At 36.0% G+C, this 26788-nt stretch overlaps 1 protein-coding gene and 1 pseudogene across 1 annotated transcript; both read right to left on the bottom strand.

Moving 5' to 3' along the window:
• Nucleotides 1-23276, bottom strand: part of LOC101697489 (vomeronasal type-2 receptor 116-like) — a 35829-nt pseudogene extending 12553 nt beyond the window's left edge.
• Nucleotides 23277-25565: 2289 nt separating this feature from the next.
• LOC101697120 (olfactory receptor 7A5) lies at nucleotides 25566-26495 on the bottom strand. Its single transcript, XM_004870714.1, has one exon. The coding sequence runs from the start codon at nucleotides 26493-26495 to the stop codon at nucleotides 25566-25568; it is 930 nt and encodes a 309-aa protein (XP_004870771.1).
• Between the last annotated feature and the right edge of the window lie 293 nt (nucleotides 26496-26788).

The following is a 26788-nucleotide window of genomic DNA, read 5'->3' as shown; positions in this document are numbered from 1 at the left end:
TTCAAAAGCTTTTCAGAATACAACTAATCAAACAAATTTGTAGGAAACATTTTTGTTTTCATCTTTCTCTATTTTTTGCTATAGACAAGGAAATTGTGAGCAAACAATTAAGTCTCTGTGTACTTACACATTGAAATTACATACTTGTGAAGATGTATTTTAACTGAGCTACTTCTTCCACCCTGATTAGGCACCCAATAATGTCAGCAACAAAGACATGGTTTCATCTTTCCCCACTTCACTCATCCTCACCTGTGGAAATTTGTAGAGCTCCAGAAGGGTTTCAATTTGAGCAGAAGTTGCCCATGATGTTCCTGTTAGCACTGCTACAGGCTTGCTGTCTCTCCTACAGGAGTAATTAGGGATCTCATTCTGTCCAGTGAGGAAAATGAGAGAACTCTCCAACATCCTCCAGTGACTAAAAATGAAATTATGGAACTCATATCCCAGAGATATGTTGGGTAAAAGACGAGGATTCTTGTTGGTCTTTTGTATGGCAAATATGAAGGCTAGAACATTCTGGTAGCTGTTGGGCATATGACTGCATAGAGAGCAAAGAGGCTTTTACAGTAAAGACTTAATCTATTTTTATATTGCAATCCAGTACAATAGCATTTATGAACTGAATGCTCATGTTCCTCCCCCATATTCATGTTATAAGAACTGAGGCATAAATGGGACATTCTTAGTGGTTTTGTCTTTTCAATATAATTAGGATTAGATGAGAACTTAAGGTGGATTTCTCATGAATAAAATCAGTGCCTCACAAGATTTCAGGATAATCATTTCATTGTCCTGCTATGTGAGTACATATTGGCCAGATGGTTACTCATAAACTAAAAGGCAGATGATTTTTATTTTTTGAGCCACAACTGTTAAATATACAGGATTATTGTTTTAAACACTCAGTTGGTGGTACATTTTTACACACAGGCAGAGGTCAGGCAATATCTTACCTAATGTTAAACAACCAGGCAATGAATTCAGTCATTGTAATAAATGGTTACCAAGCAGTCTTCAATTTTATATTTAAACAAAACATAACTAAACACTTCATAGTATAACAGTGATACAGATGAAAGTGATACAGATGAAGTGATACAGATGAAAGTGATACAGATGAAGTGATACAGATGAAAGTGGAAATACTAACAAAGAGAGAAAATAATGTTAAATGAAACATCTGCGACACATCAAGAAACACATCTATGGATGACTATGGTGCAACAAAAGGCCGAAAATGAGTTGCCTAAACCTCTGCTTCATAAAAATTATGCATCTGCCATTCTGAGCAACAAAGTCAAGGCAGGAGCCATCACAATCCCAAACATAAGATATACTACAAATTACAGTAAGAAATATGGCATGATATTGACATAACCAGACTTGTAGAGTAATGGAACAAAATAAAATTTGCAGAAACAATTCCAGGAACACATAACTATGTTATCTGTTATGTTATATCTATGTTATGTGAAGGGAGTAAACCCCTTCACAGGATGAAGGATAGCTTATTTAATAAATGATGCTGGGAAATATGACTATATACATGATAACAGTTGAACCTACACCCATATCTCTCACCACGTACTAAACTATAATGAAAATGTATCAAAGATCCTAACATTAGAAGAGGAAAAATCTCCTGATAGACAAAATAGGTAAAATGCTAAAAGATAGGTGTGGTTAAAGACTTTATGAGCAAAACCCCAGTTGCAAAAGAATATTACCAAGAAGCAACAAATGGGATCACATCAAATTAAAATGCTCTGCACAGCAAAGTAAACCACCAACAGAATGAAGAGACATCCTACAGAAAGGGAAATTTTTTGCCATCTACCTTTCAAAGGACTAATATAGAGAATATGTAAAGAACTTCAAAAATAAACTCCCAAATTTACGATTGTGCTGAAGAATTTCTCAGAAATCCTCACCTGTAGCTTTAAAAAATGAATGTAATTAAACATTCTTAATTTTTACTTGTGGCAGACCAACACTCCATGGACTTAAATATACAGATTTTGTAAAGCAAGGGTGGGAATGTAAAGCATAACCTAATTATCTTTCCTATAGTGATTCTATTTTATTTTAAATCTATTTTTGAAATAGGTAGAATCCTGCTGCTTTGGCCAAGTATATGTCTTGCATGTCTGATCTTGCAGAAGCCGGGGTGGATCGTAGCACACTAATTAAGAGAATGAGAACTACTTTACAAGGCTTGCTCACTCCTTGTCTCATTTTGATTGCTTCTGTCAAGTGGCCCTGCTACCAGCTTGAGAGAAGAATGGTTCAGCACAGGTGGAATAAATGCTCGGCAAGGCTATTCTCAGAGAGCTGAGCAAATAGGCAAATGTTTCCAACTACTTGAAGGTTTACAAGAAACTTTCCAGGAAGAAAAAATTCAAGGAAAATAACATTTCAAAAGGTCAAAAAGTTATGTTTGAATTTGACAAAATTAAATGAGATAGAAGCTGTTAATGTTTTCTTGAGGATGGAAATGAACCACTTAATTTACCTATACTATCTTCAATAATAAATTTGTATTTAAAAAGAAAAAAAGGGCCGGGGATTCAGCTCAGTCGTTCCACCGTCTGCCTCGCAAGTGTGAGGACCTGAGTTTGATCCCTGGTACCACAAAATAAAGAAAGAAAGAAAGAAAGAAAGAAAGAAAGAAAGAAAGAAAGAAAGAAAGAAAGAAAGAAAAAGAAAAAATGGGCATCTGAAATGAATAGACACTTCTCAGATGAAAAAATAGAAACAGCCAATAAATAGAAATGTTCAACATCACAGCCCACTTGAGAAATGCAAATTAAAACAACACTGAGATTCCATCATGCCCCGGAAATATATGGCTACCATCAAGAAAGCAAATAATAACACATTCTGGCAAGCCTGTGTGGAAAAGGAACCCTTATTCATTGTCAGTGTAAATAATGGGAGTGTAAATTGATACAACCACTATGGAAATCAGTATGAGTAGAAATTGCATTCATACATTCAATATCTTTCCCAAAGAGTTAAAGGCATCTTATACCCGTGTTTATAGTCACATAATTCATACTTGCTAAATCTTGGAAACATTATATATGTCCATCAAGAAATGAATGAAGAGAAAAATGTGGTACTTATACACGATGGAGTACTACTCTGTTGTGAAGAAGGATAAACTTGAGTCATTTGCTGGAAAATGGATGCAACTTGAGATCATGATATTAAGTGAAGTAAATCAGACACTTGGGCTTAAAAATCACGTGGTTTTCCTTAAGTAAAAAACTCTCTCTCTCTCTATATATATATATATAAAGTTTGAAATAAAAACAGATAATAGGAGAGAGAGAGTAAAGCTATTGCAATCCAGCATAGACAATATATCTAAAAGTACATATTGTCTTGATTGAGTGTAACTGTTTTTGTCCTATTAGTCTAACTGTTAATTGGTATATATGATAATTAACTTTATATGGACTTAGAAGATAAGTAAATCTGAAGCTAGCAAAATATAAAAGGTTGGGATAGAAAGGAAAGAATTGAGATGTGTTATGTGTGTGTACCAATTCCCCACAGTGGATGTAAGCATTGTGTATGCAAACATGTACTAACAAAATTAAAACTGAAAAAATAAAACCTTTTGTTTTTGCCTTAAAAATAAAATTAAAAATATTACTCAGTGACTGAAGTTAAAAAAAAAATGAAGCTGAAATTATACAATGTTGCTATTGGGCTTCAACAGAGTTGAAACAGAATGTCCAATATATACTGAGTCTGAATGGATTTTACAAATCTTAAAATGTTAGAATAAAAATTGGACATGATGGTACACAGCTGTATTCCTAGCTCTGGATCGGGTGGGTTGAAGCAGGATGATTGCAAATTCAACCACACCTGGGACAGTTTAACATGCAGCAAGCATATGTCTCAAAATTAAAAAAAAAAATTCAAACAGGCTAGAGATCTAGCTCAGCATGAATGACTGTGTTTCAATTACCATTTCTGAAAAAAAGAGTGTACTCCTCTTGTAATTGCTTAATAAAAACTGAAGGTACAAAACACAATTAAAGTGTGTTTTCTATAAAATTCACATGATCTTGCTGTAAATACTAAAAAAAATTTTGAGCAAAGAATTAGCCTAAATGAGTCATTACAAAAAATTAAGATTTTAAAAATATCCTCACATTTCCACAAGGGCAAAATAACATGCTTATTCAAATATAGAAAGCATTTGATACTATCAGGAAGCTGAGAAATATTTATTATTAATATTATCATTTGAATGTAACTAAAACAAAATCTCTGTCCACATCCATCTATGTGGCACAGGATAACAAGTATTGAATATTTTATCCTGCTTGATTTGATCATGATAATGTAAATATATATCCACACATAGCATTGTATCCTAGAAAAATCATACAATTAGTATTTTATAACTAAAGATGAAACAAAACAGAAATCCTTCTAATTCAAAACTAACTTTACTTAAAGTAAATCTCACTGAGTCACAGTGCGAGTGGTTGGAGGGCAGGCATACAAGTTCATCCCTTTCCATGGAAGCATTGCACAGAAATCTACTGCAACCACTTCGTGCAGATCCTGTGTTAAGAAAACTAGTATAAGCCTTCCTATTGATGGGGTATGATCTCCTTTGTGTATTGTAGGGGTGAAGCTTCTTTTGTATTACATTCAAGCATATATTATTATATTATTTTTTTCTGGCTACAGAAAATTAAGACAGATTAAGAGCTACATGGATGGGCCCAAGGGAACTCAAAGCACAAGCTTCCATTTGTATTCTCCAGTGGTCATGGAAAAGACTAACTTCTTCCAGCAGCAGTGTGTGCTGTTATGCCTGGAACACTGTCCACCTGGAAAGCTTCCCCAACTGTGTATCCAGAGGGTTTTGTTGCTGTGATGGTCGTGGTTGGGGTGGTGGGTGTGGCCCTTTGTGAGAGGTTTGGTCATGTAGACCTTTGGACTAAATATACGGCTGCCCTGAGTGTCTCCTTAGCTGGCACTGAAATATTTAACACTTGGCCTTTGGATGTTCTTTCTTTTTTGTGTTAGCATATTTTTTGGATAAATATTCCTAAAAAGCTGTGTATCAAGAGCAATTTAAATAAAATACAGACCAGGTCAATATTTTTGTGTTATCATCAGAACTACTTATTATCATTCAGGAGTTACTAGGCCATAAAATTAATATTTATTAAAACAGCAAGAAAAAAAGAATTGGCTAAAGAAGCACACATTAGTATTTCATAAATGGGAAAATTGTTCATCTTACAAGTCCATGAAAAATTTGATAAACCAAGACTCCCATCAAAAAGTGTGCCCATGGAAACAGCCCAAGTCCCCATCAACTGGAAACTGGATAAAGATGTGTTTTTAAAATAAAATGTAGTACTACTCAGCCATAAAGAATGAGAAACTAGAGACATTTATAGCTAAATGGATGCATATTGAGGCCATATTCTTTAGTTAAATAAATAGGACACACGTACAAATACAGAATAATTTCTCTAGTGTGAGAAACTGAAAGTGTAAATAAGGATGAAAATCATTAAAATGAATAATTGATAATTTGAAATAGGAAAAGGTCCAAAGATGTAGGGGTGGTAGGAGGGGAAGGGGAAAGGGAAGAATGGAAAGGAAAAGTTATGAGAAAAGAAAAAAATGGAAATGAAATCTATGTAAATAGGGAAGGATGGAGGGGGTGAGGGGCACACAGGGAATGGGAAAAAATAAGAACTAAGATACATCATGTACAGGTACAAGCACCCAATGATAAATGTAAATGTATTGTATACCTAAAATGTACCAATAAAATAATTTTTTAAAAAGTGTGCCCATTTGACCCAGCTATTTCTGTGCTGGGTATCTTCCCCAAAGAATTAAAAAACATCATACCACAGTGATATATGTGCACTCATTTTTATAGTGGCACAGTTTGTAATAGCTAAATCTTGGAAGCAAACTAAATGTCTGTCCACTGGTGACTTGATAAAGAAGATGTGGTTTTTTTAATAAAATGGAGTACTACTCAGCCATAAAGAATGAGAAACTAGAGACATTTATAGCTAAATGGATGCATATCAAGGCCATGCTCTTAAGTGAAATAAATAGGACATACAGGTGTAAATACAAAATTGTCTCTCTGGTATGAGAAACAAAGTGTAAATGAGGATCAAAATGTATAATAATGTAAAATAGGAAGCAAAGTTTCAAAGAGGAAGGGGAAATAGAGGGTGTGGGGAAAAGGAAGGAAGGGAAAGAAAACATTTGAGAAAGGACGGAAAATCAGAAGCAAAGCTTTTGTAAATATGGAGGGGTGGAGGGGTCGAAGGGAGGGAAGAGGAATGGGAAAAAAATAAGAACTAAGACATATCATGTACAGGCACAGATTCCTAATGATGAATGTTATCATAATGTATACCTAAAATGTACCAATGAAGTCAATTTTTTAAAAGAAGTGTGTGAGCCAACCAAAATATAAATACATGAGAATTGTCAAAATTTCCAACATAAAATTTCTAATTTAAAGGATTTTGTTTAAAATATATGTAGCATAGCAACAGTTAACAAATTTTTTATGATACTGTTGTAAAATAGGAATAAAATATGCAAATGGGAAGGGGAGCTAGTCTGGGGATGGGGAAGAAAGGAAGAAAAAAGGAAAAAATATTAGGAGGAAAAAATGGAAACAAAGTTTTATAAATAAGGAAGTGAAGAGGCATTGAACAGAGGGGATGGGAATGGAGATAGAAGAATCACAATATATCATGTACAGATTTAAATTCCCTATAATAAATGTTATCATTATGCATATACAAAATGTACCAGTAAAATTAATTAAAAAATTTATGATAGAATATTTAACAAAAACATAATGTTCTAGTAAGGCAAAAAAAGCAGCAAAGAGAATAATTCACACATTAACACTCACCCAAAAGTTCTGTGGAGGTAGCCATTACTCTAATTGTAAAAAGAAAGAAAAGAATTTTTTATGGCCAATGCAAAGACTGTAAAAGTAGCATCTTTAAATTAGTATCTTTAGAAGTAATTCTGGACAATAATGAAATATAACAGAAAAAAAAATTCACTATAATGATTTATACAAACAGAATGACATGGAAAAATGGAGATGCAGTAATGCATCAAAATAGGAAAAAAAGAGAAATGAGCTATGTGTAGTTTTTTATTAATTTACATACATATGTATACATACACTGCTTATGTCACAGAGTTCATATTACAAATCAAAGATCAATATTAAATTATTTTATTTATGTAGAAAGAATTGTGAGAAATAGATCTGTATTTATTGCTAAATAAAGGGAAGTGGCACTAAATAATTATTGAATTAATATAGATTTATTCATACAATTATTCATTGAAATGCATGGTAAACAGGAACAAAAAAGGCAAAAGATAAGTAAATTTTCTGCTACCTAAAGTTGCCTGTTTATTTCAGTTTTAAAATGATTTATGCAAACTATTCACAATGATCCCAATTAATCATTTTTAAAATTAGTACATGTTTAACCAACTTATCCTTTATTAAACATACAAGATATTTTTGGAATAGTGGAAAGGCTTATAGCAAGGTGTATAAATCATAAAGACATCATCTAACAAAATACTTTTAAGGTAATACATGAAATATAGTCAATCCACCTATTAAAAATTAATAGCAACATCACATTATTTAATGCAAACATCAATTTAGGGCACTTCCTTCAGGTAAGGATTAAAGAAATAATATTCCCCTGCATGACTGGCTAAAGTATCCTTTATTATGTTCCTAGATGTTTGTTTGATATTAAACATAAAAATATTTTAAAATATAGAGAGCTTTGAGCTGAGCCAATTTCATTCTCAGAATTCACTTGCTTTAATGAAAGACCATGTATCTGTATATAGATGTGTGTGTATATATATGTGTATTTGTATACTATAATCTAATATCTATCAAACAACTATTAACATTTATTAGATAGGCATGAGATAAGAAACCAATTAAAAATTTAGAAAGTTACAAACTGTGATAAGAGGTGAATTTGGCTGGTCTTACAAGATATATGTTGGAGGCAGAAGAGTTTTCATGAACCTATTGATGCATATGTCAACATACATGTCATATTTTTGTGTAAGCAAAATAGTTTGCAGCAGCATGGAAACAGTACATCCTATTTCGAATGTAGTACCTATATGTGAGTGCAGAAAGGAATAAGATATTACTGTGACTATTTTAATTATTAGAGCCATGACAACATTTCTGAATACTTGGGCCACCTTCTCTCCTAAATATTTTTTTGGTATATCCTTTTATTGGTACATTTTAAGTGTACAATATAATGACATTCATCATTGGAGATATGCACCTTTACATACTCTCTTGGTTCTTATTTTTCCCCCTTCCCCTACCCTACCTTCAACCCCTCCATCCCTCCCTATTTACAAAGACCGTGTTTCCATTTTTTCATTTTCTCATATAAATTCCATTCCCTCCTTTCCTTTCCCCTACCCCTCCCACTTCCCCCTCCCCTTTCCCCTCTTCTCTCATAAATATTAAAATTATTTTTTGCAAAACACTGTTGATATACAAACAAAATATATACATAATTTTCTTTCAAAATTTACTTTTCTTTGCCTTTTGATTTAGAAATAAAACTTTTCTCAGATTATCTCTTAATACTTATTCCCAATGAGGAAGTCAGCCTGCAAATAAAAAGCTGTTGGAATTGCAAGTATTTTCTTCCAGTCATAGATCAGGTTTAGTGTGTTTGAAATGGGGCCAACTGAATAGTAGTGTGATTCCCTGACCTGGTGTTAGTGGAGAACAGAGGACAATAGAGAGAGAAGGTAGCTTCTTCTCTTCCCCCTGAGATAGGAACACTCTCTCTGTCTAGAATCCCTGAACTATTCTTGAAATCTGATGACACTTGGTATCTGATCAGTTCCTCATCATCCACTAACTTCAGGTAATGCATGCTCACACTAGGCTGCCCAAAGCTGTAGTTCATACGTTGGTTTCTGACATGCTTCAATGCACTAGTGTTGTCTCTGAGTCATGTACACCCAGGGACCTTTATTTTCCTCTTTGGCTATAAAATTCCTTCATCCCATGCAGCATCCAGAACATACTGCAGATCCACATCACCAGTTCAAAATACCATTTTGATGGTCTTTACATCCAGGGTTGTGCCCTGATTAAATAAAATCCTCCTTACCATTCTCAATAAATGTAATGTTTATTTTTAAAAGGTTTCAAGGACGTGACCATAGATTCTCCTGCTATTCCCACCACATATTCCTGGCATTCTGTCATTCTCTGACAAAAAACACTCCACAGCAGCTACCATAATTAAAACTCATAAATAAACACATCAACAAGGTCAACAGTAAATACACAATATCACATGCCTGTACTGCAACTGTTCTGGAATCCTGGGTCCAGAGAATGCTTTAAACTCAGGATATCACTGGTAACCTAGGTAATATAAAAAGACCTGGTCTCAAAAACCATGACATCACAGGGAACAGTGTCCAGGAACAAAAGTATAAGCAGGCATCTGGACATGATAACAAACATGAGAATGATGGAGAAACCCTCTATGGAAGGAAGAAGCCAATATTTCTTATCCTGTCATCCTTGCCCCCAATTACAGGAGCACTTGTGGCTTCAGCATCCAATCCAACCCAATCATTTATTGTGTAGGTCACCTCATTTCATACAGGGTCACAAGTAATCTGCTAGAGTCCTCTGACACTATGCAAAATCAATGAATTAATTATACATTTGGCTACAGAACTGATGTGATAGTATGTGAGAACAGAGTGTGTCCATGTGTCCATGTGAAGAATCAGTCTGGAGGTGAAGATCTCACAGACGAATTCTTCCTTATTCATACCCCGGCTTGCAGGTCCAGGAGGCATGAAGGACAGTGCATAAAGTCAAGACATGCACATTATTGGAAAGTAACTGAGCATTGACAGCTCAAGTCTCCCCTAGCAGGAGGCTTATGAGTAGTAGTAGAAACCCTGTAGGGATATGACACTTTACACATCATTAAAGAAAATTAGAAGGCCAAGCATTGTATCTGGGGCATATTTTGAGGAAGCTGCTTGGCAATGAATGCAACACAATGTCTTGGACTCTGATACTAAAGAACATCAGTCAATGTACTGTGCAGTGGCAGCTCAGGTGAGAAGAGGGGTATGGATAGTATAATAAGGTAGAGGATGAATCCATCAGCTTCCCCTCCTAAAAGGAGACTAAAACAATAAGAATTTATCTTCCTAGGTTCAAAATGTGAGAAAGGTTACAGGGAACTTCAAAATAATTTATGGCTGCACTTTTTATCTATGGGTTGGAAGGGCAGAGCTGCAATATAGTGAAGGTGGATGTAATCACCCAGAAAGGCTTAGGCATTATCCTTCCTGATAAAAAAAAGAAAATAAGTACAAGAAAAAGGCACTTACTGGATCATAAAGAAGTCTTTCACAGGCTCTAGTTGAAAGACATCTGTGTAGTAGAAATAAAGAAAAAGGGAGAAAAGTCGTCCAATCACCACATCTCCATCCTTGTACACACTGGTGCTCCTTCTATGTAGGCAGGGTTCAGTGTCAACATTACACATTAGGAGAGGATCCTGCAGAAGAAAGAACACAATGATCAACAGGAACATCTTAGAGAGTGCCTGCAAAGACTAGCCTGAGTAAAGAACCTCCCTGTGTCAGCCACACACACACACACACACACACACACACACACAATATCATATATTTATGTGCATGTTATTGTTATTGATTCAGGTAAACACTCTTATGCCCCTGACAGTTTTCAGCAAAGTCTTCCAGGGAACCCAGGTGGAATTTTTTACTATTTGCCTCCTGGGCTCTGGATCTGAGGTCTGGTGTCCAGGTAAAACACACAAATTATATCTGAGTATCATTCTCTCCACCTAGAGGCACCATGACTTAACCAAGTCCACTGACAGCAATATCCAAGGAGCTACTTCCTCCTGGCAGATTTGCTCCTCAGCCTGTCTCAATAAGCCATTTGGGATGTGGCCTACGAATTGCACTAGAGGTTGATTGCTAGGTGTTCATTGAACCAGTCTGAGATGGCCCAGGCCCACCAAAGAACATCTGTGTATTAAGTGATTCAGAGTACAAGACAAGGAGTTACAGCCTCATACACCTAGGTTTATTGCATCCACCCACCACTTTCTGTGTGGCCCATGCTTGAGGGCATAATAGTCACATGTGCTGAACCCACAACCACTTATTTCTCCATTTCATGTGGTGCCAGTAGTTACACTGAATGCAAAAAACCAAATCCCTAACTCAAGATCAATGCATAAAAATATTACCATTTTAAATTTTATCTTTATTCATACACGTTCACACTACATGCACTTTATAGTCATCATGGAGAGTCATCATGTACATACTACAGCTTATGTATTTTTCAATTCCCTTCCTTCCCTCCTCCTTCCTATTCTCAATCCCTGTCCCCATTTTCATCATTGCTGGTATTATTAATCGCATCTCATACTTAAGGCATACAATGATTATATTCACTGAGGTAATTAAGCTCCTGTAGGAGATATGACTTTGTTCTGCTTCTTTCCCTGGCTTTGGTACTCTCCTCTCATCCTCTGTCTATAGCACAATTTCCTAGTGGCAGGGAATCTATTTCATGGTCTCCTTCTATCCATCCTTCATTATGCCCTTTGTACTTTGCCTTCCCAAAGTGAGAGATGTTCTAAGGCAGTGGTTATGAACCTATGGCATGTGTGCCAGGGCAGGTAGTTTGTAAGCACTGAAATTCCTAAAAGGTTTTCGGTCACTGCTTTATGCTATTTAAACTTGTGTGTGTGATTTACTTCACTCAACATTACATTTTTTCAGGTGACTCTATTTCCTAATACTGTCTCATTTCTTCTTCTTTAGAGGTGAGTATGATTCCATTATGCACAGAAACCACATTTTCTTTACCCACTCCTCTGCTTATGGGTATACAGGCTGCTTCTAGGCTTTAGCTATTATGAATTGTGCTGCTGAGACATTTGTTTCTTGTGGTATGATGTCTATATCTCTTTGCGAAACTTACCTTGCTGAGGTATAGCTAGGTCATATGCAGTTTCTAATGTTTTCTTTGAGAAATCTTTATACTGATTTCCAAAATGGTTGTACAAGTTTACATTCCAAACAACTATGTAGGAGGGTCTTTTTTTCTGTTATTTTTGTATATTATTGGTACATTTTAGGTACAATATACTGACATTCATCATTGGAAATATGCACCTTTACATACTCTCTTGGTTCTTATTTTTCTCCCTTCCCCTGCCCTCCCTTCAACCCCTTCATCCCTCCCTATATACAAAGACTTTATTTCCTTTTTTTCATTTTCTCATATTAATTCCATTCCCTTCTTTCCTTTCCCTACCCCTCCCACTTCCCCCTCCCCTTTGCCCTTTTGCTTCCTATTTCACATTATCTATTATACCTTTTAGCCCTTATTTACACTTTCAGTTTCTAACACTAGAGAAACTATTTGGTATTTACACATGTGTGTTCTATTTATTTCACTTAAGAGTATGGCCTCAATATACATCCATTTAGCTATAAATGTCTCTAGTTTCTCATTCTTTATGGCTGAGTAATACTGCATTTTATTAAAAAACACATTTTCTTTATTCAGTCTCCAGTTGATGGGCAATTGGGTTGCTTACAAGTTTTAGCTATCATGAATTGTGCTGCTATGAACATGGGTGCACATATATCACTGTAGTATGATTTTATTAATTCTTTGGGGAAGATCCCCAGCAGTGGAATAGTAGGGTCAAATGGGACTTCCAGTCCTAGTTCTTTGAGGTATCTGCATACTGATTTCCACAGTGGTTGCACCAGTCTACACTCCCACCAGCAGTGGAGCAGGGTTCCTCTTTTTCCACAGCACCACCAGCATTTGTTGCTGGTTGATTTCCTGATAGCAGCCATTCTTTCTGGAGTGAGGAGGAATCTCATTGTTGTTTTCATTTGAATCTCTCAAATGACCAGTAATGTTGAACAGTTTTTCATATGTTTATTTGCTATTTCTACTTCTTTGTCTGAGAAATGTCTGTTCATTTCAGATGCCCATTTTTGGATTGGGTCTTTAAATTTGGGAGGTCTGATTTTTTAAAGTTCTTTATACATTCAAGATAGTAGACCTGTGTCTGAGGGACAGCTGGTGAAAATTTTTCGCACATTGTGGGTTGTCTCTTCACACTGCTGGTAGTTTCTCTTGCGGTGCAGAAGCTTTTTAGTAAGAAGAGATCCCACTTGTTGATTGTTTGTGCTAGTTCACAGGCAACTGAGGTTTTGTTCATAAAATCTTTTCCTACACCAAGGTCTTCAAGAGTTCTACGTAACCTCTGTTCCAGCCAGTTCAGGGTTTCTATTTTAATATTTAGATCTTTAATCCATTTTCATTTTAGTTTAGTGCATGGTGAGAGATATAGGTCTAGTTTTAGTCTTTGGCGAGTTGAAACCCAATTATCTCCAGCATCATTTATTAAAGAGGCTATCTTTCCTCCAATGAGGGTGTTTGGCTCCTTTCTCAAATATGAGGTGGCTAAGTGTGTCTGGAGTTGTTTCTGCATCTTCTAATCTATTCACCTGGTCTTTAGGTCTGTTTTTTTGCCTGTACCATGCTGTTTTTATTACAGTAGCTTTGTAGTATAGTTTAACATAAGGAATTGTGATACCCCCTACCTGTTTTTATTGCCTAGCATTGCTTTTGCTATTCTAGTTTTCTTCTTGTTCCAAATGAGGTTTTGGATTTGTTTCCTCCAGGTCTGTGAAGTATGCTGCTGGAATTTCAATTGGGATTGCATTGAATCTATATAGTAGTTTTGGAAGTATGACCATTTTCAGTATATTGATTCTTCCTACCCAGGAGCAAGGGATTCCGTTCCATTTTCGGTTACACTAGTCAATCTCTTTTTTCAAAGTGCTATAGTTTTCAAAGTAGAGATGTTTGATTTCTTTTGTTAGGTTGATTCCTAGGTATTTCAATTTTTTGGATGCCATTGTAAATTTTTTTATTTCTTGATGATTGTCATTCTCTAGAGTAAGAACTTTGTTTTAATTTTCATTTGCTAATGGCAAAAGATGTTGAACATTTTTTCACATACCTGTTGGCCATTCGTATTTCTTCCTATTGGGACTGCTGCTCCTTTCAGTTGATCTCTTTTCTATTCATTAAGATTATTTGTACATTTTAGGTATAAAATATGATGACATTCATCAGTGGGAATTTGTACCTTTACATGATATATCTTGGTTCTTATTTTTTTCTCCATTCCCATGTCTTCCCTCCAATGCCTTCACCCCTTACTATTTACAAAGATTTTGGCTCCATTTTTCCTTTTCTCATATTTCTTTCTTTCCCTTTTTTCATTTCCTACCCCTTCCACTTCTCCCTTTCCCTTTGTACATTTTCTTCCTATTTCATATTATCAATTATACATTGTGATCTTTGTTTACACTTTCAGTTTTTCACACCAGAGAAGCTGTTTGGTATTTGTACATGTATGTCCTATTTATTTCACTTAAGGTTATGTCCTCAATGTGCATCCACTGAGCTATAAATGTCTCTAGTTTCTCATACTTTATAGCTGAGTAATACTCCATTTTTCTTTATCGAATCTCCTGTTGATGGACAATTGGACTGCTTTCAAGTTTTAACTATTACAAACTATGCTGCTATAAATATGTATGTATTTATTACATATCACATATATTGCTGTGATATGATTCTTTTATATCTTTCGGGAAGACACCCAGCAGGGGAATAGGTGGGTCAAATGGAACTTCTACTAGTAGTTTTGGAGGTATCTCCATACTGATTTCCACAGTGGTTGCACCAGGCTACACTCCTACTAAAAATGAAGAAGGGTGGGGCTAGGGATTCAGCTCAGTGGTTCTGGTGGCTGCCATCCAACCACTCAGTCCTGAGTTTGATCCCCAGTACCAACAAAACAAAACAAAACAAAAATGAAGATGGGTTTATTTTTTCACCTCTACCCTGCCACCATTTGTCATTGGTTGATTTCTTGATAGCAGCCATTCTTTCTTGAGTAAAGTAGAATTTCAATTTCATTTCCATCTCTGTGGTGAACAGTGATGTCAAACATTTTTTCATATGTTTATTTGCTGTTTCTACTTCTTTGTTTGAGAAATTTCTGTTCATTTCAGATAATAATTTTTGGTATTGATTTTTAAATTTTGGAGGTCTAATTTTGGTGAGTTCTTTATGTAGATAGTAGACCTTTGTCTGAGGAACAGCTGGCAAAATACTTTTCCCACATTGTGTGTTGTCTCTTCATGCTGTTGGTGGTTTCTCTTGTTCTGTAGAAACTTTTAAAGAGGAGGAGATTCTAGTTGTTGATTATTTGTGTGAGTTTACTTGTGACTGATATTTTGTTCATGAAATCTTTTTCTATACAATTGTCTTCAAGAGTTCTACCTAACCTCACTTCCACCCAGTTTAGTGTTTCTTTTTTAATGTTTAGGTCTTTGATCCATCTTGATTTTATTTTAGTACATGGTGAGAGATATAAGTCTAGTTTTAAAGTCTGGCAAATTGAAACCCAAATTTTCCAGCACCATTTATTAAAGAGGCTATATTTCCTCTAGTGAATGCGTTTGGCTCCTTTGTCAAAGATGAGGTAGCTGAGTATGTCTGGAGTTGTTTCTGAATCTTCTACTCTATTCCCCTGGTGCTCTGTTTCTTTGCCAGTTCCAGGCTGTTTTTTTTTAATCACAGTAGCTTTATAGTATAGTTTTAAGTTGGGAATTGTGAAATCTCCTACTATGTCTTTGTTGCCTAGGATTGTTTTTGCTTTTCTAGGTCTCTTCTTTTTCCAGATGAATTTTTGGATTGTTCTCTCAAGGTCTGTGAAATATGCCATTGGGATTTCATTTAGGATTGCATAGAATCTATATAGCAGTTTTGGAAGTATGGCCATTTTCACTATATTGGCTTTTCAGACCTTGAAACAAGGGATGTCTTTCCATTGTCTGATATCCTTTTTTACCTCTTTTTTTAGAGTGCTATAGTTTTCAGAGTAGAGGACTTTGATTTCTTTCATTAGGTTGAATCATTAGGTATTTCTTTCACTAGGTTGATTCATTAGATATTTCATCTTTTTGGATGTTACTGTGAAAGGAGTTGCTTCTCCAGTTACTCCAGTTATTAATGCATGTTGGATTTTGTTGAAAATTTTTTCCACATCTATTGAGATGGTCATATGGTTTTGATTCTTGGCTCCATTAATACAGCATATTACATTTATTGATATGCATATGTTGAACCACTGCTGAATCCCTTGGATGAATCTCACTTGGAAAGGGTGTATGATCTTGACGATCTTCTGTATTCCATTTGCCAGTATCTAATTGAGGATTTTTGCATTTATGTTCATTATTGAGATTGGCTTATAGTTCTCCTTTTCAGTTGGGTCTTTCTCTGCTTTTGGGCTCAATGTGATCCTTGCTTCCAGGAATGAATTCAAGAGTATTGCTTCCTTTCAATTTCTTTGAAGTGTTTTAGCAGTAGTGGCAATAGTTCTTCTCAAAATGTCTTGTAGAATTCATCAGTGAAGCCATGAGGATCCAGGATTTTCTTTCTTTGTAAGTTTTTAACTATGTTGATTGATATTGGATTGCTTAGAATTTTTAGGTCTTCTTCATTCAACTTTGGTAATTCATACATGTCTAGTAATCTGTCCATTTCTTCTGGGTTTTCAATCTTATTGGTGGATGGGTATTGATGATTCTCTAGATTTCTGCTGTGTCTGTGGTACTTTTAACTCTTTTTTTCCTAATTGCATGGAATTGGGCCTTTTCTTACTTTTTTCATAAGATTGGCTAAGGGTTTGTCAATTTCATTTATTTTTTCAAAGAACTAACTCTTTGCTTCATTGATTTTTTGTATCATTCTCTTAGTCTCCATTGTATTGATTTCTGATCTGGCCTTCATAATTTCCTCCCTTGTATGAGCTTGGGGTTTGTCCTGCTTTTCTTTTTGTAGAAGCTTGAGGTTCAGCATCAGGTTGTTTAATTCACCTCTCTCTGTTTTCCTAATATGAGTATTCACTGCTATGAGATTCCCTTATAAGACTGCATTCATTGGTCCCATAGATTCTGATATGTTGTATTGATATTGTCATTTAATTGTATACTCTGTCTGATTTCTTGTTTAATTGCCTCTGTGATTCATTGGTTGTTCAGGATTGTGTTTTTCAAGGTCCATCTGTTTATGTAATTCTTGTGGTTTCTTTTGCTATTGATCTCTAATTTCATCACACTATGGTCTGATAATATACAAAGGATAACTTCAAATTCTTTTTACTTACTTAAACATGTTCCATGGGCTTCCTGGCCACCATAGCACTGCTCCCAGCAAAGAAGAGGTGAATGGGTGCTAGCAGTATCCCCACCCTGGTCAAAATGAGAAGAGACATATAAAAGCCTCAAAACTAGACTTCCAGATCAGCTAAGGCAACCCCAAAGGGAAATGAGATGGGACACTGATACTCAACAACCTGTACTCCCTGAACTGGCAACAAAAGAGGATCTAGAAAAACTGAAATCAGAAATAATTTATCAGATATCCTCAGAGATTGTGCCCATAGAGCAAGACATGATTAATAAATCTAGAGAGGACACAGATTAAAAAAGAGAGGACCTGAGGAACATGATGAAATCCCAACATAGGAAGAAAATGGAATACATAAAAAAGATGAAAACAGATTCCCAGTAGATTAAAGACTCCATTGAAAGTTTACACAGCAGACAGCTCCCAGCCCGGAGGAGGCCTCTGGGTCAGACTGCCACAGCTCCCAGCCCAGAGGATGCTTCTGGGTAGGTGTGCCACAGCTCCCAGCACAGAGAAGGCCTCTGGGTTGGCATGCCACAGTTTCCAGCTAAGACGAGGCTTCCAGGTCAGCATGCCACAGCTCCCAGTACAGAGGAGGTGAGCCCCGCAGGTATCAGCAGCACAGCCCCTGCCACCCCACCCCCACCCCCATCAAAATGAGAAGACACATAAAGAAGCCTCAGAACCAGACTTTCAGATCTCCTACAGCAACCCAAAAGGGAAATGAGATGGAACACTCTGATGCTCAACTGCCTGTACTCCCTGATCTAGCAGCAAAAGAGGATCTGGAAAAAATGAAATCAGAAATAATTTCTCACATAACAGCAGAAATTGTGCCCATAGTGCAAGCCAGGATTAATAAATCTAGAGAGGACACAGATGAAAAAAAAATAGAGGAGCTGAGGAACATGATGGAATCCCAACATAGGAAAAAAATGGAATCCATAAAACAGATGCAAACAGATTACCAAGAGATTGAAAACTCCACTGAAAGTCTATGCAGCAGAATGAGACAAAGTGAAGATAGAATTTCAGATATAGAAGCTAAGACTGTAATTAGTGACCAGGCAAAGAAAATTTTCTTTAAAATTGTAAGGGACCATGAGAAATCAATCCAGCAGCTGGTATACAATGTGGAGAAGAATAACATAAGACTGATTGGAGTCATAAAAGAAACAGAAGAGAGTGCAGATGACATAAAAATCTGTTCACAAAAGTGATGGCAGAAAACTTCTCAAGCAGGGGGAAAGAACTTGACATACAGAGAAGTGATGCATATAGGACTCCAAGCAACCTTGATCAAAAAAAATCTACACATAGGCATATAATTGCTAAGGTCCCAGAAACCCAACAGAAGAACAAAGTTCTCCAAGCAGTCAGAGAAAAGAAACAAATCACATACAAAGGAAAGCCCATCAGAATCACAGCAGACTTCTCAATGCAAGTGCACAAAGCAAGAAGAGCTTGGAGTGATATGTTTCAAGCCCTAAAGGAAAACAACCTCCAACCCAGATTGGTGTAACCTGCAAAACTATCTTTCAAAATTGATGGTGAAATAAGATACTTTCATAACAAAGAGCACCTTAGGAATTTCATGAATACCAAACCAGTACTCCAAAAACTTTTAGACAAAATCCTAGGAAAAGACAATGAGGATCACAACCCCAGGAAACCCAGCAGAATGAATCCACTGGGCACAACAAGAAATTAAAAGCAAAGGGGGAGAATCCAACAAAAAGAAAAAGTCATGACAGTGATAACTCAATATGTATTAGTTATAATCATCAATGTTAACGGTTTTAACTCATCAGTCAAAAGAAATACACTGGCAGAATGGGTCAAGAAGCAAGATCCAACAACATGCTGCATACAAGAAACACAATTAAAAAAGAAACTCATAGACTGAAAGTTAAATGGTGGAAAAAATGCTTCATGCCACAGGAAACTGAAAAAAAGCAGGAGTGGCTCTCCTCTTTGCAGATCAAGTGGATTTCAAACCAACACTGATTAAGAGGGACAAAGAAGGACACTATATCCTTGTAAATGAAACAATCCATGAGTAAGAGATGACAATCATAAATATCTATGCACCAAACACTACTGAACCCAACTACATAAAACAAATACTAATGGGCATGAAAATTCATATATGCAGGGTGCAGTGCAGGCTGTAAAGAGTTGACCCCACAGGTAACTTGTTCTGATAAGCAAGCCCAGCCAAAGTCTATGTGCTGAGGTCAGAGTAACTTGCATGCAAATTCCATTCCCACAACTCCAACCTTCTTACTAGAAGAACAATGTTCTAATTACAACCATATATTTTGTCTATTCTGTTCCTAATTCAAGAATGCTTTTTCTTTTCCTTTATGAGCCTTGTCTCCACTAGTTTCCATAGAAAACTGCACAATTGTGCATTCTTGCACATAGCTTGGCTTTACCTCAGTTGATTACTAATAAAAATGAGTGGCTTGGATGGATCTGTGCCTTTTGCTAAAGTACCATTGGCCACCCTGCTCTCTTAGTTTATCTTTCAGTTTTTCCCCTCAGGCTTGAATTATATACTGATCAGGAGACGAGAAATGACTGCAGAGGTTTCCCATAACGTTTCAGGGGTTACCAGGAATCGGTGTGGAGGCTTGAACCATGCAATCTCTCACTCAGTAAGACCACTAAGAAAAAAAAAGGAAATACAGATGATACAGAACACTTCACATCAAGCTTAAGGACATCTGACAGAAAGCAAAACCCAGAAAAGAGGTAGGTGCTTCAGATGGGAGAAGGTAGTCAGCTGGGACTAAAACACAGGATAATAACTTCATGCCCAAGCTTCGTGGTGCTGGCCTGTAGTGTTGAAAGAAATACTGCAAGACATAGTTAAATATAATCATCGGTTTTCACAAACAAGAACTTTAGATATGGAATTTGGGGAGCATGTCAAAAATAAAATCCAGAAAACTTAACAAAAAAGAAAAAATATTACCCTTGAGACTTTAACTAAGACCTTGATAACTTCTAGCCTTGTCCACTGTTTTGTGGCCCATAAAACTAAGCCTAGGTGCCATTCAAGCATCTGCTCCATGGCAATCAGCCACTGGTGAGAACTATTTAGTTTTGATTTTAGAACAACTGCCTGTCAAATTTGCTCTCTCTCATCACAGACTTGCCTCTCTCAAAATATGTGATGTCATTATGTGCAAACCTCAGTGCTATCCTCACAGAGGAGGGTGAGCTGGCTTCCCCTCTGTTTAAGCTGGTAAGACCACAGGGTATCTGCAGAGGAGGTGGTGGCAAACGCATGAGGTGAACTGCTTGGCTTAGTGCACCAGGAAGTGTGGGGAGGGTGGTGCTGTGGTCAGACTCAGAAAAAAACAAACAAAACTCACACTCAGATTGGAAAGAACTATAATGAGAGAATAAGCAATGGATTGAAAACAGCCAGGATAGCTATGAAGAGCATAAAGAAAAACAGTGAGAAACACTCCCAAGTTTAAGAATCACTAGGCCAGTGCTGTCTTATCAGCTTGATGCTGCCTGCAAATGTGTGGAATCCAAACAGGCCAGAGAAACTGAAACTTCTCTCTACCAGACATAAAGAGATTTTTATAAGAGAAATGAAATTACAAGTATTAGGTAATTAATAAATGTATCTTTGTTCCAATTTGAGTTGATGTTTAATTGGTGTGCTTAAAACATTTCTTATGCATTGCAAATTCTTGAATTGTAGTTACAGCGTTAATTTCTCTTTTCTCTACTTTGTTTGTTAATGAAGAACTCAAGGTTAATGTTCTATTGGTGGCCAGTCAAATTTCAAAATGTAATAATATGAGAATAGAAAAAAAAGCAGGAACACTTTAAGATTTGAACAGCTAAAACCAAGTGTGTTATAGAAGGTTTATAGTGAGATGGAGAAAAAATATTAAGAAAGCTATAAGTAAAAGAGATATATCTTTGATATGAAAGGATTTTATATGATAAAGGTTTTGTCTTGTTAGAAGGGTAGAGATATGAAGACTAGAAAGCTTAAGTACATTGAGAGAAGGTGTGCAGAAATGATTTATCAATGAAATATGTATGTTCGCTCATTGGTTTCAAGTTTGTTATAAAAAATTTATAATAAATGAGACAAAAGAAAAGGCCATTAATCTAGGGCCATTTACAGGTATAAAGGGCTTTCATTCCTTCTGATTATAATTACAAGAGATCTCTGTTAATTGAACTACACAGGTTTGACTAGTCTTATTTACAATTATGAACCTAAAAATTGTAAAAGGAATATCCTAATTCAATTAGGCTAAATATATTTGAGTGCACTCTACTTTTACAACTAAATTGTCTCATTTAGTTGTTTGTTTTTCCACTTATCTGTCCAATCCTACAGTTCTTTCATTTAAGCTCAACATTTTTTTTTCCTTTTTTGCCTTAAAAATGTTTAAAGGGATATTTGCCTATAATTTAAATTGGCTTATAAATGAAGGTTTTTAAAGTTAAAGGCATGCCTTCAGACCTTTGGAAATGGGACTCCTCTTGGTGAATCAAAGAGCACCCATGTGTAAATATTTTCCAGCCTTTGTTCACTAGGGGACATCAACAATTTCCATACCCTTACAACAGACTGATCCTGATAGTTTCCATAACCTTATAAGAGACCTACCTCAATAAATATTGCTTAAACATGTTATTACTATATGCTTACATTGGTTATCAATAAGGGTTAAATTCTAAATATGTTATTGTGATATGTTTATATTGGTCATTTTCAAAAGATTACATTTTTGTGGAAAAAACAACAAAGTTTTATTAAAAGATGCTTTTGGTACAAAAGTAAATTAAAGGGCATAAGGTTTCATAGAATTATAATACTTATTGTTAATTTTCTGGTGCACTAAACGTATTCATGCTTTCTAAGTACAAGCTTTCTAATGTACTGTTTATGGTAATAACCTCCTTTGCCTTTCTCTTATGTTCCAGTTACTTATCATAACAAATACATTTATAGGCTTATATATTTTCTTTAGATGGCATCCTCCCAAACAATTTGGGTAAGTTTTTGTGTTTTTGGAGAAGAAAGAGTACATTTAACAATGGTTATTTTGTACTAAGATAGAATCTGTACCAAAAGTGCTTTCAGAAATAAATCAAAAGTTTACATAATCAACAGTTTACTCTGTTGCTTAGCACTTATTTTGTAAATAAAAACTATGCATTCTTCTGTTGTCTTTTAAAAAGTTGATGGAGATATTTTGAATATCTTATTGATTATACTAGATGGTATCACATTGACATTTAAAACATAAATTATGTATTTGCATTGTTTTCTCTATGCACAATGCTGCATTTTTGTGTTTGGGGGTGGATGCATGTGGGTGATGTTATGTGCATGTCTGTGTATGTGTCTGTCTTTGTGTCTCTCTGGGTATGGTTCATTAGCTAGGGATTTATTGGCTTCTGTGTTTATGACACAGCAGATGGAACCTAGAGCCTCATAGATGCCTGGCAAGTATTTTTACTGAGCTGCATCCAAAGGCCTGGCAGCATGTTTCCCATTACAATTTCTAGTCCTGTCTAGTTATATTTCCTCAACAATGAAAATAGTAATAAATCATGAACCTTGGAGAAAGGATTCTGAAACACTTGGTTGGAGCACCTGTGGAATCCCTTAAGAAAGGTAGCTTGTTGACAGTACATGTCAACCAATGAAAAGACAATGTCTTCCAGGGAGAAACAACATCCTTTCCCAATTTTTCATTAGCTGCTCCTGTACGTGTTGAAAATGGATATCATGGAGAGCATGGGCAAAGGCATACACAGCATTGTATATATTGTCATCCTCTTCAGTAATGGTCATTTCGAATTCATTCACAGGCAGCTAGGCCAGAGAGGCATTAGGTGAACAGTTCGTCACTGCAGTCAGACTCAGAGAGTGAGCATCCAAACTTCTGCACCCAAAGGAGAATGAGAAAACTGTCATCTCGGTATTTGGAAGGATGAGCTATCTGGATAAAACTTTTGAAACCAGAAATCTTTCCTTGGTGGTATGAAAAAATGAAATCCCCATGGAATGAGTCAAATATGAAATCTTTCCCAGTGATGGCAGCATGATTTTCTGGGTTTATGACCCAGACAGTCCATGGTGCTAAATATTGTATGCTGCAAAATCCCATCTTTGATACACTGTCACTCTCAAAGTACATGTTGACCACATTAGGTATTCTTGGTCCCATATACCATAACTTATCTGGGTGTTTATATTCCAAATATAACCGAAAATCAGTTGTGATCATTTCCACAAATGCTAGACAGACTCTGTTCCTGTCCCTGGTGGAGTGGAGAGTGACACCTTGTTAGCCAGCAGAATACTGCTAGATAGCCAGAGAGGACTCTGAAACAGACAGTCCCAGTCCATTTGAGGGAGAGGGAGAACAAAGGGAAGTGAAAGAAAAGGGAGCCAACCACACACTTCCTCCAGCTGCCACTGGGAAAAATTGGGAAGTCAGGTGCTTCTTACCTTTCTCAGTATCCCACTACTCAATTCCAAGTTATAATACATAACAAAACAGCTCGATACGTTAAAACAGACATGTACATCAGTGGATTAGCATAGAGGACAGAGAAATAAATACATGCAGCTAAAGCCCTCTGGTTCTTGACAAAGATTCCAAAAATAGATTTTGGAGAAAAGATAGCCTTTTAAACAAACAATTCTGGGAAAACTTGATATTCATATGTAGAAGATTGAAACTAAATCTCTATCTCTCACCAGATATGAAAATCACCTCAAAAACATTAAAGACCTACTAAGTATGAGACTTGAAACTTTGAAACTGGTAGAGAAAGCACTTCAGGTTCTAAGCTGAGGTAATGACTTCCAGAAAGAACTTTAATGGCACAAAAAATAAGAGCAAGAACCAACAAATGAGAATAGATTAAATTAAAAAGCTTCTGCACATCAAAGGAAACAACAGAGTGAACAGACATCCTACATAATAGGAGAAAATCTTTACTGGCTACTCTTGTGAAAACAATCTCAAGGATATATAAAGAACTCAAGAAATTAACACCAAACATAATAATAATAATAATAATAATAATCCAATTAAAATAGGTAAATTAACTGAACAGACACTTCTCAACAGAAGTCCAAATGGCCAATAATTACATGGAAATTGTTCAATATTTAGCTATCAGGAAAATGAAAATGAAAATTATATGAGATCCATTTCACCCTAGTCAGAATAGCTATCATCAAGAGTTCAAATATCAACAAGTGGTCATGTGGATATGGGAGAAAAATAACTTTACATTTGGATGGAAAGAATGTATGTTAATATAGCTACTATAGAAATCAGTATAGAGGTTCCTGAAAAACTAAAATACAGCTGCTATATGAACCAACTGTAATAATCCTCAGGATATAATCAAAGGAATGAAAGTTATTATACTATAAAGATACCTATATAACCTTACTTGTTGTGGTGCAATTCATAGTAGCCAAGCTTTGGGATTAGCACAGGTTCCAATCAGAAAATGTGATATATATATATATATATATATATATATATATATATATATATATGTGTATGTATAGATAGATAGATATAGATATATAGAGATATATATAGATATGGAGAGAGAGAGATAAAAGTGAAATAATGTCATTTGCAGGAAAATGGGTGGAACTGGAGACAATCATGTTAAACAAAGTAAGCCAGACTCAAAAAGAAAAGTAATGAAAGTTTTTCTCTCCTAAATGGAACTTTAAAAAAGAAAAAGATGATATGAAACCAGAAAGGAGACTATTAAATAGGAAAGGAATCTGTGGGAAGAGAGAGGAACTAGGGTAAGTAGAGTAATAGGAACCAGAAATGAAGAATAAACCATGCTAATGCATGTACAAATACCCCAAAATGAAGTGCAATCTGCTGCACAATTGATATGTAGTCATAAAATAATTAATTAAAATTGAATTGTTTACATTTTTTACAAAGATTGAAATCACAGTAATGGAAATTTCAAGAAAAACACAGAAAGAATGAGTTTACAATCATAATCTGATCAAAGAATTAAAACTTCAGTTTCCAAGGTTTCAGTTCCTGCAGTCACAGGAGCCACATCAGCTCCGAGGTGATGAGTTCTTTTATAGTTTCATTCCAAAGAGTCTTATCAGCACTCTCTTTACATCTTTATTCCTCAGACTGTAGATGAAGGGGTTCAACATGGGCGTGACCACAGTGTACATCACTGAAGCTATTGCACTTGAGTGTGAGCTATGGGCGGTGGCAGAACTGACGTAAACTCCTAGGCCTGTGCCATAAAATAAAGAGACAACTGCGAGGTGAGATGCACAGGTGGAAAAGGCTTTATTTCTCCCTTGAGCTGATGACATTCCATGTATGGTGGAAACTATTTTAGAGTAAGAATAAAGGATCCCAGTGAGTGAACCAGTAGCCAATAGCACAGGTGCAAAATACATCACAAAGTCATCAAGAAAATTTTCAGAACAGGCAATTTGGACCATTTGATTGAGTTCACAGAAGAAGTGAGGGATTTCTAAGTCAGTACAGAAAGACAGCTGCAAAGCCATGAAGCTTTGGAACAAGGCATGCAGAACACTCATGATCCAGGACCCCAGAATAAGCAAGCCACAGAGCCAGGGGTTCATGATGACCATGTAGTGCAGGGGATGACAGATGGCTACAAATCTGTCATAGGCCATCATGGCCAGGAGGAAATTTTCCAACTCTGCAAAGACCAGGAAAAAATATATCTGGGTAATGCAACCTGTGTAGGTAATGGCTTTGCTCTGTGTCTGAATGTTCACCAGCATCTTGGGCACGGTGGTGGAGGTGAAACAGATGTCTGCAAAGGACAGGTTGGAGAGGAAAAGGTACATGGGTGTGTGCAGGTGGGAGTTGGAGAATATGGCCAGGATGATGAGCAGGTTCCCAAGCAGGGTGATTAGATACATAAAAAGGAAAAGTCCATATATGAGGGGCTGCAGTTCTGAGTCCTCTGAAAATCCCAAAAGAAGAAATTCTGAGATTCTGGTGTTGTTTCCTATTTCCATGAGGTGGATGCAACTACCAGGAAAAAGAAAAATAACATGAGTACTATTCATAAAAATGGACATTACTAATATTATTGAAATGTGGAAATTTATATTTTCCAGTCTATAAATTCATTTGTATGTTTTGTTTATGAATCTGGTCCCCTTAGGGAATCCCTAGTGCCATTACCAATTTGAAATTTTTCCTACTCTGAGCCTTCTCCACAGAAAATTATATCTTTGACAGTTTTCCTGAAACATTATTTCTTACAATTGATAGATCCATATTGAATGGTGACCATGTTCTATGTATT

Source organism: Heterocephalus glaber, unplaced genomic scaffold (assembly GCF_053883595.1).
Source record: "Heterocephalus glaber isolate CG9 unplaced genomic scaffold, H.glaber_assembly_v1.0 deba00001532, whole genome shotgun sequence".
NCBI classification, from domain to species: domain Eukaryota; kingdom Metazoa; phylum Chordata; class Mammalia; order Rodentia; family Bathyergidae; genus Heterocephalus; species Heterocephalus glaber.
This window is presented reverse-complemented; position numbering and strand designations above follow the sequence as displayed.

Bases quoted from the DNA above. Each gene is read 5' to 3' on its own strand.
- LOC101697120 (XM_004870714.1), bottom strand. From the start codon at position 26,495: ATGGAAATAGGAAACAACACCAGAATCTCAGAATTTCTTCTTTTGGGA.